The sequence below is a fragment of the Rousettus aegyptiacus genome, unplaced genomic scaffold, assembly GCF_014176215.1.
Source record: "Rousettus aegyptiacus isolate mRouAeg1 unplaced genomic scaffold, mRouAeg1.p scaffold_m13_p_9, whole genome shotgun sequence".
Classification (NCBI taxonomy): Eukaryota; Metazoa; Chordata; class Mammalia; order Chiroptera; family Pteropodidae; genus Rousettus; species Rousettus aegyptiacus.
Window position 1 is genome coordinate 1,960,255 of NW_023416312.1, and position 17,199 is coordinate 1,977,453.

The 17,199-nt window shown below is 40.6% G+C and overlaps 1 protein-coding gene and 1 long non-coding RNA gene across 11 annotated transcripts in view; one reads left to right on the top strand and one right to left on the bottom strand.

Annotated features, from left to right (window-relative positions):
• The window catches only part of FRMPD4 (FERM and PDZ domain containing 4), a 455,926-nt gene that overhangs the window by 296,518 nt on the left and 142,209 nt on the right, over window positions 1-17,199 (top strand). For all 3 annotated transcript variants that reach the window (XM_036227302.1, XM_036227304.1, XM_036227301.1), the window contains exon 2: window positions 1,129-1,245. In XM_036227302.1, the coding sequence (XP_036083195.1) occupies window positions 1,129-1,245 (117 nt within the window). The remainder of the gene's footprint in view (window positions 1-1,128; window positions 1,246-17,199) is intronic.
• The window catches only part of LOC107497612, a 130,239-nt gene that overhangs the window by 47,111 nt on the left and 65,929 nt on the right, over window positions 1-17,199 (bottom strand). For 6 of the 8 annotated variants that reach the window (XR_004952897.1, XR_001593861.2, XR_004952895.1 and 3 more), the window contains exon 2: window positions 623-2,425. The exons of the other annotated variants lie outside the window; for them this stretch is intronic. This is a non-coding gene — a long non-coding RNA (uncharacterized LOC107497612). The remainder of the gene's footprint in view (window positions 1-622; window positions 2,426-17,199) is intronic. 8 annotated transcript variants of the gene reach the window in all.

A 17,199-nucleotide genomic window follows, 5' to 3' on the forward strand; every position in this document is an offset into this window, starting at 1 on the left:
ATTTGGGTGTCTGCTACAGGAAGTCAACAGTTGTACATGTTGTCCAAGTTGGGTGGGGGCTTTTTTCTAATTGTAAAGGGCTCCCTGGTACACTGTTGAGACACAGATTCTGAGGCCCTGGAAACGTAGTCACTGCTTTTTCCCACACAGCTTGGTACTAGACTGTAATTTGGGACTACCCAGAGAGGACCTTGTGGGTTTTTCAGAGCAACCTCACCTGGAGCGAATTGCCCAAGTCATGAGGGATGTTAGTGGCTCCTAAAGGGCATCGCTGGCCTCCTTTCTGTGGTTAAGCTCTGAAGGAGTTTTGGGCATTCATGAGAGAATGATGGAATTTCCGTGAGTCCTGGCAGAAGCAAGTGGCCAAGACCCAGTGATGCTCTAGAAACTGGGCTCAGGCCTCTGGTTACGGATTATAACTGTGCTGCACTGCCCATCACAGCTCCTTGTCACACGAAGTCTCTTGCCCTTCCCTCTTGCTCTTGGATAGTCGTGCTTCTAGAAAATTCTGACTTATCCTTTCATTTTGCTGCTGAGTCATGTTTAAGGTACAGACTGGAAATTGTAAAAGCTACTGTGTGCATTTTCGTTGCAAATTAAATTCAGAGGTACTGTGACTCACCTTGACTAGAGTGTGGTTTATACAAGTGGAAATTGTGTCTTTCGGTCACAGGAGCCCAGGAAACTGAGGCTTGGAGTTATCGTTTAAGACCCATAAAAACTGCAATCTGTTGTCTTGTGATATTTATTTATGTGCCAAACTGTCCCAATACCTACTCTCAGGATCACCTAGAGTATGGAAAGAGTACAAAAGTTTTGTTCAAAATTGGGTTGTTTGCCTCTGAAAAGTTACTTAATCCTTTTGAGCTATTCATTGTTTCCTCATATGTAAATTGGAATAAATACACTTACCTTATAGGGTGTCAGTTTAAAAAGTAAACATGACATTATAAAGAAAAATGCAGAGCATGGTACCTGATTCAAAACAGTCTTTATCGTTGTTCATTTAATCAGTTGAGGATACAGCTCACAGCTGAGTGGAACAAGTCCCATGCCCCTTCTAGAGTTGGTCTCAGAGCAAGTATGCAAAAATCAGGTATAACGATACTCTTCTTTCTTTTTTTCCAGCCACAGGACGAAGTCTTCAGGCTGGCCGCCTCCCTCGGGAACCTGGAGCTTGAACCAGGTGCCACCCTATGGATGGGAGATGATGGCGAACCGGGATGGACGGGACTGCTTCATCAGGTAGGTTGAACAGGTAGCCTGAACAGTAAAATCTTTGGCTTTTTGTATATCTCTGTTTTGGACCCTCTACTCAAGAAAATTTATCTACTTAAATTAGGGACTCAAGCATTTAGAAGCCATTACTTAAGCAGCTAGGTTTCCTGTGCCTTCATGTATCTCGTAACATGAGGTTGCTTTGTTCTTGGACAGGTGCCACCTTAGAGTGACAGTTCCTGCTGTAGCGCAGTAATCCTGGGTCAGAGCAGAAGCGTTCGTTAGTAAATCCAAGGCCAGCTGTACTCACTGGCTGAGGCTAATGTTAAAGTTTGACGAGGGAGAGTACCAATGTATAGGATGCTTTCTAGAAATGGTCAAGACAGAAATGTTACCGACTCACTTATAATTAGAAAAGTCAGCTAAGAGGTTCATGTACATTACGAGTCACGTAGTAAATTGCTCACAGTGACATCAGCTAAGGTTTCGATTTTGGTGGAGGTCTTTTTTTTTAATTGTGGTAAAAAATATATATAACAAACATAAACATTAAGCATTTTAGTTGCACAGTGTACAGTTCAGTGACATTCAGTGTATTCACAACGTTGTGAATCCATCACCGCTATCCATTTCCAGAACTTTTTTTTTTATCATCCCAAATAGCAATCGTGTACCCATAAACAGTAGCTCCCTACTCTCCCTCTCCCAGCCCCTGGCGAATTCTATTTTACTTTCTATCTCCATTAATCTACCTATGTATGTACCTCACCTATGTGAAATCATACAGTATTTGTCCTTTTCTATCTGATGTAATTCATTCAGCGTAATGCACTCAAGGTTCATCCATGTCATAGCATGTGTCAGAATTTCATCCCTTTTAAGACTGAACACTACCGTTGTGTGGAGATACATACCACATTTGTTTATCCATTCATCTGTCAGTGGGGTGTTGGCTTGCTCCCACCCTTTGGCTCTTGTCAATAGCACTGCTGTGATCATTGGTGTACAAGTATCCGTTTGAGTCCTTGTTTTCCCCTTTTTTGGAGATGCGCTTACGAGTGGGATTGCTGGATCGAATGGTAAGTCCATGTTTATCTTTCTGAGGCCCTACCAGCTGCGGTGCTCTGGTGGTTTGCAGTCATCTGAGAAGAATATTTAGATCACATTTCTCACAACAGCAAGGGTCCGCCCTGCTTTCTTCTCTAACCTATGTGAAATGTTCATAATTAGGGGAAATCAGTGACAGAGATGTCCAATCAGGAAGCGCAGTTTGCCCTACTCTAATACAATTGAGCAGAAATTGGTGGCCCAGGGAGAAAAATCTTTCACACCACAAGCTACGTTCTTTGTTTCTGCCAAGCTGACTGTAGACTAATTGGCAAACATAAGATCGCCATGAAGTGGGGGATCATTTTTATAAAAATTCAATTATCTGCCAAGATTAGTGATTTGGTCTTCAGGCCATCCCAGCACCTCTGAGTTGGAAAGTAGCCAGGGGAACAGCTCATGTATGTGGCTGTCATGGCCAGTTTCCCAGTCTCTGAAGCCCAAACCTCTCCCTAGAATTCCTGCTGAGGGATTTGCCTCCTGGGTGCATCCTAGGAAATCAAGTTGCCCTTGAACATAAGACTATCCCAGGAGCCTGTGGGAAGTGGCCCACTGGTCCTTCAAGGCTTTCCTAACGACGTGCTCTCAAAGGAACTACAATGAGAATGGCAGTGGGAGTCGAATCTCCCAGAAAGCTCCAAGCCTGGAAGAAAGGCCAATAGTTTTGCTCACACACTAGATTCTGAATAGTTAATTTTACTCAATTTGCCGAAGTCCCTCATACAGCTAGAAAGATGCTATTTTGTGATATTATACGATGCCATCTAGTTTGTAACATGGTCATGAATTTATGTAATTGGTTCGCTTGAGGTGCCCTAGATTCTGTGATCCAGAACAGCGAAAACTTCCGCCAAATAAATGTAATTTAAAAAAACAAAAACAAAAACATGGATTACGAAGTGTGAAGGCATATCTCAGACTTCTCCAATTACAATGGGTTTTTTCTTTTTCCTTGGTTGGATTTGGGTTCTGGTATATTCCAAGCCATTTGATTAATGGTTAGAAACCAGAGCCAACCCAGGTGGCAGTTTAACATTTCCAGTGGCCTAATGCCAACCGTTAAAATGTGTAAGAGGAAATCAGCAATTTGATAGAGAAACTTGCACTGATTACCTAATGGTAAGTTTTAAAAGCAAAGTTACCACTGTGACTTTTCCAAATCTGTGGCATTTTTTTGTTTTGTTTTGTTTTGTTTCGTTTTGTTTTTAACTTGAGAAGTCAGTTTCCACAGTCCTCTCAGAGATTTTTTTAAGATGTCAAGAGCAGTAGTTCTTTGGAAAGTGTTCGTTCTTTCTGTGTCAGTAGTGAGTCTTATCAATAACGAAAATCATTCTGATTTTTTCCTTACCCACTGAGTAACGTCCATTATAAAGAGATACTCTAATTACCAGTGTTTCTGGGAGCCTGGGTTTGCAGTGTGGAGTATATCTCTACTCATTAGTTTTAGAAGTTAAAAGAACAATTTGAAAATTAATCCATGGTTAGTAATTACCACCTTCACGTTGAATTTTTCAATCTTTTGCATAATCTCTTTGAAAGAGATTAGATGTCTTCATTTTTTTAATATTATCTTAGGATCTAAACAATAACCCACAGAGGATGATCATTTTTGATGGTGGCACACCTACTTCTAAGTGATGGAGAAAGCTGTGGGGGGAACCGGGCTTCATGTGTTCCAAGTCAGAGCATCACAGCTAAATAATGAGATAATTCTCTTAGTACGAGTCTTTCAGAACATGGCCCAGGATAGTTCCAAATGTATTTAAATTTCATATTCCCTCTCCCATCCCCAGTTATTTAGAATAAGACTGAACAACCTGTTTTTTATAAATAATTATTAATCCATAGGGTTAAAAAAAATTTAATGCCATTATTCACATGTTAAAGTGCATTTGTATAATGTTGTACTGTCTGCAGAGTAGTGCTTATCAACCTTGTCTGCATATTGCAATAGCCAGAGGCAGAAGTCCTGATTCCTGGGTGGTTTAGTCCATTTTACCTGCTGTAATAAAGTATCACAGAGTAGGTGGCTTATACAGAAATCTATTTCTCACAGTTCTGGAGGCTGGGCAGTCCAAGATCAGGGTGGCAGAATGTCATATTCCTGGTGAGGATTCCCTTCCTGGCTTGGAGACAACTTTCTTCTCACTGTACACTCACTTGGCAGAGAAAGAGAAAGATCATCTGCCTATTTGTGTTCTTATAAGGGCACTAATCCCATCATGAGGACCCCACTCTCATGACCTTCTCACCTCCCAAAGGCTCCACCTCCAAATATTATCACATTGTGGATTAGGGCTATAATGTGAATTAGGAAGGAATGCCAATACTCAGTCCATAGCACCGGGTCTGGAGTAGAGCCCAGGAATAAGGCGTTTCAGAACCTCCCGGGTGGTTCTAATGAACAGCTGTGCTTGCAGCTCTAAAGTACTTTTGTGCATGTGCCCTCATTTAATAAGGGATCATTATCCCAATTCCCAGATGATAAAACTGAGACTCAGACTACAATGGCTTTCCTTTTTTTTTTTCTTTTTAGCATTTTATTTTATTTTACTATTATTTTCAAGTATACAGTGCATTGGTTAGACATTTGTATAGTTTATGAAACAATCTCCCCTGATGATTCTATCACGCCTCTGGCTCTACACACAGCCATTACCTTACTGCTGACTGCATTCCCTATACCGTGCTCTCCATCCCTGTGACCACCTATCAACTACTAATTTGTACTTCTTTAACCCTTCATCCATTTCTCCCAGCCTCCCAACACACCTTCCCTCTGGCCGTCAGCAGATTGCTCTCTATATTTGTGCATTTGTTTTCGATTAGTTTGTTTCTTTTTTCCCTTAGATTCTGCATATAAGTGAAATCATACTGTATTTATCTTTCTTTGTCTGACTTATTTTACCCAACATAATAACCTCTAGGTCCATCCATGTTGTTCCAAATGGTGGGATTTCATTTTTTTTTATGGCCGAGTAACTCCCAAAGTTTATACACATGTACCAAGTCTCAACATATTGCTTTTTCAAATAAACCAGATTCCCCCATTAAGGAAGAGCAACTTTCCTGGGTATTATTAGAAAAATATGAAATAGTTTTTCGAGGAACAGAGAACATTGCTTAAAAAAACATGACAGATGTAAAATTAAAATTTCTCAGTTTTCTTTTTTAATTACCAGTTAAGAGAGAGAGCAGAGCAGGGGAAGGGAGAGAGACAGATATGATGAGAGCAACTATGAGGAAATGAAAGTCTCAGAAAAGAGAGTTTCCTAGTGAGAAACGGAGAAGAAGAGATAAATCGGAAAAGAAATGAAGAGAAACAGAAAGTGAGATACTCTAAGATGCTCATTATAGTGGCATCAATAAATAATAGGTGTGGATGCAGGTGGATATAGATATAATAATGGATGGACATAAATAGAGATTATGTGTATATGCAGATATAGATAGATATAGAATATAGATACAGATGATATAGGTGACATAGACAAAGATAAGTGACCATACAACTAGGGATGCCCAGGAGGCTCCTGGCTTATGAGTTTTGTTCTGACATATTTACTGATACCTCTCCGAGAATTCTGCTTTGGATCACACAAGATAACTCTATTTATATATCACACTACCAAAGTTTAGAAAATCCTTTTAAGACATTGGATTTCATTTAGTTTTGACAACTGTCCTCTAAGGTAGTTAAGCATATAGAGGAATCTCCTTTTCATGGAAAAAGCTCAGGTTCACAAGGATTGGGTTCTCCACGTCCTATGGCTCATCACATCACTGTTCGCATCACACCTTCAGACTGTAAGGCCTTGGTTCTTTTGGCTCTGTCATGGAGTTTAATCCATTACTAGATCCCCTGATATTCTATAAGGATCCCCATCCCTAGGATTACCCAGCCCTACCAATGTGTGTTCCGCTCAGCTCGTCTTCACCTGTCATCACACACATCCTTAGATACGTATGGCCTGATCACCCTGGTTAGTCATGTGCTTCTTTCAGAAGCTCTCCTTGGCCACACCTGGCATCTTTCCACCTAACCTTTATTGAGTATTCTAAATGCTGATGATACCAGGATGAGTGAGACAAGTGCTTGCCTTCAAGGATCTTAGAGTGTGGCGAAGTAAAAGTAAATTAATAGAATATGCTTTACATACAGTGGAAGCCCCCAGGGAAGAATTAATTTAATCCATTGGAAGCACCTAGGGCTAGTCAAGGAAACATCCGTAGCCGTGGGCCTCACACTGCAGAGAGTCCAGCCATGATTCTCATGCAATGTCCTTTTAACCTCTATAGAGTCACATAACATGTATAACAATGAGAGAATAGGGAATATTATGTGTTACCACTTTTCCTTTTTTGAGTTAAATGGAGTAAAAACATGCCCGTTTGTGGAGGTGGGGAGAGTGAATGCAAAAATAATGGGCCTCATTAAATTTGGGGCTTTGGGTTTTGTAGATTGGAGGAAAAATTAAAACATGCATGAAATAAATATTAAAACACTAGCTGTCGAGATAGATGACTATGATGAGGCAAATCGAATGGAGTCTGGGGATAGGAATTGGGGTAGGGGTGAGAGAGGGGAGTGGGGGTCATTTCCAAACCACATGCCCTGATTTTCCAAGTTCCAAGTTTCAGAGGCTTTTATTTTTCTTTTTTAACTTGCGCTGGCTTTCTGGCCACTGTCACTTATTGAGTCTACGAAAGTAGCCCTGCGCATGTATTGGACGAGACACACTGTTCTGTTATTCCACCAGCAATTCCCATGGTGCGTAATTAAACGGGGTCACTCTCTTTATAAAGCAGAAGAAGTCAGTTCTGAAACCTGAACAATGGAGACGAGTAATGAGACATAGAAACTTCCCCTTTGTTCTCTAGCACGGACTTAGCCCCAACTTGGGTGGCATGTGCCCATCGCGATCTGTCAGTCAATTCAGTAGGCAATGTGAAATGGATCTTCAGCTCATCTGTCTCCAGAAAAGAATTATCTGAAAAAAATACACGCAGTTTGTATTTTGGCCAACCTCCCTTTTTTATTAACCACAGCAGAAGACAATCAAGCCAATGTGACAGGGTTCTGTCATTGTGGAAATTAGAAATGGCAAAACCTTACCTCATCCTTACTTGTGAGCTGCGAGTTATGCCCTGTAGGCTTTACCTGATCTAATTCACGCGTCCTAAGGAGGAAAGAATTTATTGAATACCTTCCCACATTATTTAGTAGTTCTAGGGATGGTCTTTGGTATATTTTTTCTTGATTTTTACCCCAAGATTTCCTAAGAAAGTCTGTAAGTCTGTGGCTGAATCCCTTAATTCGTTACTCTGTGCCGATTGCCCTTGAACTTTTCTTCTCTAGAAATTTCTTTAAAAGTCAAGAAGACTTAAGTTGTAAAGTTGGATAGGGATATTGTGGTTACACCCACCATCCCTGTGATATTTCATATTCGAAGCATACGGCAATTTCCTGCTTTATCAAGCCTATGTTTTTAATGCACATTCAACAAAGGACGAATGAATCTGAGCTATTACATGAGTTGTTACCCTTTGCTTCTGGTAATAAAATGCAGAAGGTCTTGGTGGAAATTAAAAGTTGTGCCAATAAAAGAAATGAGAGAGATCTATTTGATGTGGGTTGCTCTGTTATTTTGTGAGGTTTTAAATATCCAGAGTTAAGACCTGGCAATTAGAAAAGAGACAGTTTATTTCACTTTTGTGTTTTCGATGAAGAATTGTCAAATAAAATATATCACTTCCAAGTACACACAGTGAATTCTGCATAAAATGCAAATAATTGCCTCATGGCAAGAACAAATGCCATTTAATTAACAGAGTTCCTTAGGATCCAAGCATCCAGTCAAGAGGAGGAAGGTATATTATAATTTTGGGATTGGAGGAACAAAGTAAACGTGATAGTGTCATTACATGAAATGAAAGGTAATTATGTCGTGTCAACGGGAAAACTCCCAGACTGAACATTAAGAGCTGTTTATTCCCTTTGTTGGAGCAGATTTGTTTTCTTTCAAATTTGACAAAGTACCGATCCGCTGAGTTAATAATCTCTGCTCCTAGCTGGAAGGTAAGTGTGCAGAGTTGATGGAAAGACTTTACACAGGAAGGCTCTGAAATCACACTGTCATTGCAGATCGAGCTGGGCCTGTGGCACAAAGAGCTGTCCTAGGCAGACTTCTCCCACATCAGAGGCCATTTCATTTTCCCTGCACATTTGTTCTTGAAACTTTGCTGGTTTTCGTAATCTGGCCATCACCCTAGGACGAGTCCTGGAAATGGCTGGCATCTTTGTCCGCCGGGCCCAAGTCTCCGATGGGATCGTAATTATCTGAAGTTCCTTGGGCCACTTGACCACAATGAGGTTGGGACATGCACATTTGGGTGGAGCTGTGGACAGCAGGTTAGCTGGTCCACAGGTGGCTCTCTCTTCTCCGAAGCTTTTATGTAGCCCCTAGGGATGGACACGAAGTGGGTCACAAAGTCCATTCGGAATCTCAGGGGCAGCCAACCTGTGACAAGGAGAAGCACCTGGATGAGCAGGTTTCCATCACAGCCTGTAATTGCAATGCGAGCCTGGGGCTGCCGGCCACCCCTGGATTCTTCCGAGTGGCCTTTGGATCTCTTCTTTCTGGGTCGAGCCAGCCCTTGCAGAGAGCAATTTTGATGTCATCGCCCAAAGCTGGGACACAGGCAGGAAATTCTGGCCTGTGCCAAATGCCAAGTGGGGTGTGAGGGTGTTCTGCCAACTAAATTGGCTGAACTTAAGAGGACGTGGAATCACCTTTGCGGCAGGTGTCTTTTCATTATTGTCTGCACCAATGCATAAGAGGAGGAGAGGAAAGCAGGCGACAGTGCCTTGCTGTGGCCCACCAGGGGTTGCGAAACAGCAGGTCCCTGGCAAGCCCTTGTCCTCTCACTCTTCTCAAAGCCTGAAGAAAACCTCATTATCGATAGCCAATTTCCGAGGAAGAGCCTCTTTGGTCACGGGGGTCATGAGAGACGACATCGCTTTCTGTGCCAGTGGACATTGATCAACCTATGTCAAGAGAAGTTGTGTCACGTAGTTGTTGCCTGGAGTGTGCCACTTAGCTGCTCCGGGAGCACAGGTGTGGTGATAGCAGTTCAAATTGGGAAGGCCTGGAGAGACCCTCAGAGATGGCTGTTTCCCATCCTAAAGGGTGCCGCCGAGTGTGTAGGCTCAGCGCCGTCGCTTATGGGGCCCCTTGTTCTAAAAACAAGGTAGAAGTGTTGATAAAGTTCCTAAAATGTTAAGATTTCCCCTTTCTTCCATTGTCTGTCAACACGCCGTAGTCTTATTTGCTATTCGATGCCGTTCAAAGTAAAGAAAACTACAATTTTAAACACTCGGTGCAGATTTTACCAGTCATCCATATGTTGTGTACTGTGAGTTTTAGATGCAAATCTAAGAGCATTTAGCTCGTATGAGAAATCACTGAATCATACAGTTGTATTTTGTAGCTCATATATGTATATGCATTTCATTCTCACCAGAGAAGTAGAAATCTGCACAAAACTAACTGTATAGTTTTTATTTCTGTAACTCTATCGGCACTTGCTGCTCTTGCCTTGTTGATAATTGAAGAATGGGTTGCCTATCTTTCCCTTTTCTTCCGTGTCATAACTTTCAGTGTTAAGCGAATGGCTAATTCAGGCAACATGAGTAACAAAGGATATGACAGGATTCCTTAGTCACTCATGTTTCTTATAAGGCCACATTTGATAAACATTAATTAGCCCTCAGCCCACACCTCCCATGGGACCTCACCTCTTGAATTTTTTGAAAAATCATTTCTTATGTGGCTTCTGTAACAAAGAGGAAAGATTGGCTCTAGTTATTGACGCCTTCAGAAAGCAATCTCCATGCCCTCTCAAGGAGGGGTTTTCTCACCAAAACATAGCCACTCGTCCCCTTGCCTCTAGCTCTTAATTCTCTAAGGCAGTCGGCAACTGCTCTTCCGTAAAAGGTCACATAGTAAATATTTTAGGCCAGTGGTCCTCAGCCATTTTGGCACCGGGACCGGTGCTTCTATGAGAATCTAATGCCTGATGATCTGAGGCGGAGCTGAGGCGGTGATGCCAGCGCTGGGGAGCGGCTGCAAATCCAGATGGAACTTCACTGCCTCCCCCACCGCTCACCTCCTGTTGCCCAGCTCCATTCCTAACAGGCCACAGACCAGTCCACAACCCAGGAGTTCGGGACCCCTGTTCTAGGGTATGGAAGCGATGTGAACTCTGTTGCAAATTAACACAATACACCTCTGCCATGATACTGTGAAAGCAGCCACAGGAAATATGTTTAACAAATGGACATGGTTTTATTTTAATAAAATTTTATCGAAAAAAGCAAACAGGGGGCCAGATGTAGCCCGTGGTCTGTAAGAGTTTACCAAACATAGCTCTAGAGCGTTGGAACCCATTCTCATATTTTTAATTCACTAACTGATGAACTTTCAAAACCCTCCCATGAAATCGGGAATTACTATTTATTTTATATATAAAAGAAACTAGGGCAAACATTGGTAAAGTGACTTTTCTGAGCTTGAACTATGAGTCATGCAGGGAACTAAAAATGGGCCTCATAGCCCCATTTTTTTCCTACTTGTTGCCAAAAACCTCTATGGTGTATCTACCGTCAGCAAGCACTTCCTGCACAGCTCTGACATCCATAACCTATGTCTAAAGGATGCTCTAGGAATAATGCTGTCAGAATCCACCAAAGAAGTAGAACTTTCCATTTGAGAGTGTCCTAACTCTGCCATTCTTTGTGAGAAGTGCCGAGGGAGAGAAAGTCTGCAGAACACAGGATTCGTAGCTGCTCTCCACCTCCACCCAGCACCTCAGTGGGAGGGGGATGAAGAGACAGGAAATGACAGCAACATTGAAGCCCAGTCACAATGGAATGCCTAAGGCAAGAGCAAATAATTATTAGGGAGATGAAAATTACATAGCAACTTGCTCTCACTAATAATCTACAGAGAAACAGCCCCCATTGTACTTTCAAAAAGTTAATTGTGCGTAGTGTTTTGAAGAAATTCTGCTCGTTATCCTTGTGAAAGTTTATATAACTCACATATAAAAGTCCCCAGTTCATTGTTGGTGACATTCAGTCCTGGGCTGTTGTTCCCTTGGCTTCCATGACATCATCCTCTGTCTTTTGCTTCAAACTCGGTGGAGGTTCCTTCTCTTGTCTCCTCAGCTGGTTCTTTTTTTAGCTCATTTAAACTTCAGTGTGTCCACATTATCAAGCATACATTTCTACATAGAATCCACAAAAAAGCCACAGAACTTATAAATTTAAATATAATCATCCCATTCGATTTGGGCACAAAAATTAGTGACAACTTATGACTGTTCTGATATAGGAGATCAACGGAACTTGGTTTGCACTGCCTTGCTCATCTTAAACAAATAAGCATGGGTATGACCCAATAACACTTTACAGACACTAAAACTTGAATTTCATGTGATTTTTAAGTATCATGAACTATTATACTTATTTTGATTTTTTGGCAAAATCATCTTAGCTCACAGATGGCTGGTAGGATTTGGCCCACAGGCTGTGGTCTGCAGATTCCTGTTCAAGATAATCTTTCCAAATACCTTTAGCTCAATTATTATCTTTCTTTATAATTTTACCTGGGTCACCTTCATTCCTCCTTTTTATAATACCTGTAATGAGATGACCCTGAGTTCAGAATCCTCACCCTGTCTTGCAACATGGCATTCAGAAGGTCATGCAATCTCTTTTCATTTTCCCTTGCGCACTTAATTGTCATAATATCTTGGTTTCTATAGAACACTTGGGAAATACAGAACAGTATACTATTAAAGATAATGACACTTTTCCCCTCTACTATTATAGGAAATTGAAGACATGCCTTCACATCTGCAGATATGATTTATAGAGTTAGGTTAAAACTCTGTCATGTTGCTAAGCAATTGTTCGCCTATTTTTATTCACCTTTAGCAGTGTCTTTTTTCCCTAGCTTAAATATTTAGTTGACTAGAACTGTCTTCAGAATGATATACTTCTAAAAGGCTGTATGTTCCAGTCATTGGTCAGAGTGCCATTATGTAAATGATTGAACTATGTATTCAAAATATGGGTTTAAAGATCTTCAGGATCAGAGGGTGACCCTGGGAACAAAGGGATGGGAGATAAAGCTGAACAATAGGCAGTGGAGGACGGATAAAGTCAAGGAAGCTTTTTCAGTTCCTACGGGAAGCGAGTTTGTCTGGATCTCTGGAGGAAGATGAAAAGGAAATAGGCTTGGGAGAAGTCGAGTTCATTGGAATAGCTTGGGTCTGTAGGAGAGCAATGATCTGTTTTAAAGAAATGGGCAACCATGGCATGATTTAGTCAAATGTATTTTGGCAATCTTTGAATTGTAGTTCAAATATCTTTAGCGCATGTAATGACTTTTTACTTGTTCGCCGTTTGTTTATGACCCACCTAACCTGTGGGATTCTTAGATGAATTATGAAAGGCACCCTATTAGGGCTATCGTGTCCCAACCAGTGGCACCTTTGTGCTATGTTTCAGGGGTTTCAGGACTCTATGAGAATACTAGATTTCAATCCCCCTTTGGCTCCTTGGCCAGACTGTTTGCAGTGGTCTGGTTTCGAGGTGGTTCCTGATCAGAGACACCCGATTTGGATGGCAATGCACTTGAATAGCTAGCTATTTCCCAGATGGAATTTCCAAACAAGGTCAAAGAGCACTTTAGGGGACAAAGCTATGAAGAAGCAGGTAGAATTCACCTTCATGGGCACCAATACATGTATCAAATAGAGGACTCATTTGTCTAACTCATCACAAAACTAAATTGTCCTAACACTGACAGATTAAAATAATAAACTCTAGAATTTCATTATAGCATTTGCTTTAATGACACAGTTTCCAAATGCATAGTGTATAGTTCCCTCCTTTTTATGCTCTTGGGTCACTGTCATGAGGCACACTCAAGGTTAAGGAAGGAGGGTTAGGTTAGCTTTGCTCCTCCCTTCAGAGAAGTTCCATGATGCTTTAATTGTTTATCTGTTTTCTCTAGGGACTATATTGTTGTTTCTTTTCATTTCTTTTGTTGTCTAAATTGGAGGATTATCATGTGGCAAACTGTCTGCTGACATAGATTTGGGCTTTAAATATGTCTTCTAATAGTAGCCCCTTCCCAAAATATCTTCCTGCCTGAATCCTTTTTAATGTACAGTTTATAATCTGCTAATGACCAGAAAGCCAGCTGACAGGGGTTGTTAGAATTATGCCAACATTTGATTATTGTATTCCATATGGTTGCATTTATAGAAAAGTGACCTCCAAATTATGCTGTGGTGGAGGGGTTTTATTACCTATACAATAGAAGCAAAAGCGCAGGAAAATCTGGTGTTTAGGAGTGTGAGCTCTGGAGCTGGGCTTCCTGGGGTTGAATCTTCTGTGTCTCTTCCCAGTCCTACAATGGGGAACAAGGTGCCTACTATTATGCCCATTTTACTCATCAGTAAAATGGGCATAATAGTAGCACCTACTCCATCGAATTGTGAGAAGGTTAAATGAATTCATGTGATGTGCTAAGAACAGGAAGTACTCTAGTGCTAATTGAATTATTATTCGGCAGGGGAGAGGAGGAGAAAAGGAGGAGTAGAACAAGTGAGGAGGGAGGCTCTCCAAGTAGACTTGAAGTTAAATGTCATCAGTGGGACTGGGTTTCTTGAAATAGTTGTTTACTTACTCACCCTGATCCCTGTTGCTTTACACTATACAAAGTTCTAGGTATGGCAGTGTATTAGTCAGGTGTGTTAGTTAGGGTTCTATGGAGAAACAAAACCAATAGCATATGTATAGAGAGACAGATTTATTATGAGGGATCGACTCATGGGCTTATGGAGGCTGAGAATTCCCGTGATCTGTTCTCTGCAAACTGGAGACCCAGGAAAGCCAGTGCTGTTGTTTAAGTTCAAACGCAAAGGCCTGAGAACCAGGAGAGCTAATGTTGTAAGCAACAGTCTGAGTCCGAAGGCCTGAAAACCAAGAGAACCAAAGTCAGAAGATAGGAGAAGAAATGCATGTTCCAGCTCAAACAGAGCAAATTCATCCTTTCTCCTATTCTATTCAGTCCCTGAATCAAATGCATGGTGCCCAGCTGCATTGGCGAGGGAGATTTTCTTTACTCAGTCTACCAATTCAAATGCTAATCTCTGAAAACACCTTCATAGACACACCCAGAAATAATGTTCTACCAGCTATCTGAGTATCCCTTATCTCAGTCAATTTGACACAAAATGAGCAGAGCTGAAAGGAGAAATGGACAGCAGTGCATGATTGTAGGGGACTACAGTACCTCATTTTCATCAGCTAATAGATCATCCAGACAGGATCGATGGAGAAACCATGGACTTGAATAACACTGTGGACAAACTGGACCTAGCAGACATGTGCAGAGTGTTTCATTCAACAGTATCTGAGTACTTGTTCTTCTTGAGCATACCTGGAGCATTCCTTGGGATGGATCATGTGTCAGGCTATGGGACAGATCTTGACAAATTTAGGAAGATTGAAATCGTATTAAATGTCTTTTCCAAATTCAATGGCATGAAATCAATAGCAGGAAGAAAATGGAAAAGTACACAAATGTATAGAAATTGGAAGGCATAGTCCTGGACAACCAGTGATCCAGAGAGCAAATCCAGAAGGAAATCAGGAGGATACCTTGAGAGAAGCAGAAGTGGAAACACAAACATTCCAGAACTTGTGGGATGCAGCAAGGGCAGTTTTAAGTGGGACGTTAATAAATGGCGATATTAAGTAAAAAGAAAGCTTTCAAATAGATGACCTAACTTTGCACTACATGGAAATAGAAGAAGAAGAATGATCCAGACCCAAAGTTGGCAGAGGAAGGTAAAGAATAAAAGTTAGAGCGGAAATAAATGAAACAGAGACTCGAGAGAAATAGAGGACTAATGAAGCTAAGAGTTTGTTCTTTGAAATGAATGGCAGAATTAACAAACCTTTAGCTAATCTAATCAGTAAAAAAAGGGAAAACAGACCTAAATAAATAAAATTATAAATGAATTATGGGACATTCCTGGTGATGCCACAGAGGCGCACAGAGGATTATAAGAAACTACTATCAACATTTATATGCCAACGAATTGGATGACCTAGAAGATGTGGATGGATTCCTGGAAACCTAGAACCTGCCAAGACAATCATGAAGAAATAGAAAATCTGAACAGAGCAATAGTGAGTAAGGAGGTTGAAGCAGTAGAAAAGCCCAGGACCAGATGGCTTCTTTGGTGAATTCTACCAAACATTTCAAGAATTATTGCCAATTCATCTCAAACTCTTCCAAAAAATTGAAAAGGAAAGAACACTTCCAAACTCATTTTCTAAGGCCAGCATTACTCTCATACCAAAGCCAGATAAGGACACTACAAGAAAAAAAAATTCTAGGCCCATATCCATGATGAGTATAGATGCAAAAATCCTCGACAAAATACTTACAAATCCAATTCAACAGCACACCAGCTAACAATGAATAAGTTCTGGGGATCGAATGTGCAGCATGATGACTGTACTCAATAATACTGTATTGTGTACTTGAAATTTGTTAAGAGAGTAGATCTTATCTGCTCTCACCACCATGTGAGGTGATGGATATGTTAATTCACTTGATTGTGATAATAATTTCACAATGTACATGATCATCAAATCATGTTACTCATCTTTTTTAAAAAAAATCTTTTTGAAAAAGGAAATGTATTTTAAAAAGGAACTTGCATTGAGAAATGGAGCCAACCACACTAGAATCTAAATGACTAAGGAGCCAGTGTATTTGTATTTTCTTAAAAGACACAGTGCCTTTAACCAGATAACTAAATCTCATAGTAAATGTACTGATATCAAAGACCCTACCACCAGCTCTCACTTTCCTGCTTACTCACCAACCCACATTCCTATAAATACACATGCGCTCCTACCCCTGCTTGCTCACTTCGGTCCATCACGGTGAAAGAGGAGGCCTCTTTTGTCAGCCAGTGGTTCTTTGATCTCCAGATGCAAATCCTCCTACCTCATTCGAAACCTGTTTCCTCTATCATCATGCCATGTCTTTGCTATATGTGCAAAAACTGTGACCCAGGCACTTTATCATCAGTATTTAAACATGAACGAGTTATTAATACATTTAAAAATTTGTTAATTAAAAAAAACACACACTTTTTTGCCCTTACAACCCAGTTTATACCTATAAATTTACTTTCTCCTTCTCTATGTAAGCAAAATTATTGGAATCATGGCATTCCTTTGCTGTCTCTTCTTCCGTACCTGCCTTTCTACTGAACTCACTAGATTCTGGCCTGCCTCAACTCCCCCAGTGAGAGCTTCACCAAGGTGTTTAGTGTCATGGCCACTTTTAAATGAATTAATTTATTTTTATCGGAAAAGTCAACCGTAATATAGAAATGGTGATAACAGTGGATTTGATACAGCAGAGACAAAGGATGTGCTAGAGGTACAAGTTTCATCATTTTAACATTGATATATGTCAGCTATAATGGTGAATAAAAAAAATATGTTGCTAAAAAATGTCTATGATACAATGCCATCTTTATAAAGCTTAAAAATATGCAAAATATATACTGAGTATGGATATATACATTTGAATAGATCTTTATTTTACTTTATTAAGGTATAACTTCCATACCATAGAATTCATTTGCTTTGAGTATACAATTCAATTCCTCTCAGTAAATGTATAATTGTACAGCTGTCACCACAGTCTAGTTTTAAAACTTTATCACTCTCAAAATAATTTTGTACCCATTTGATCTCACCCCAACCCC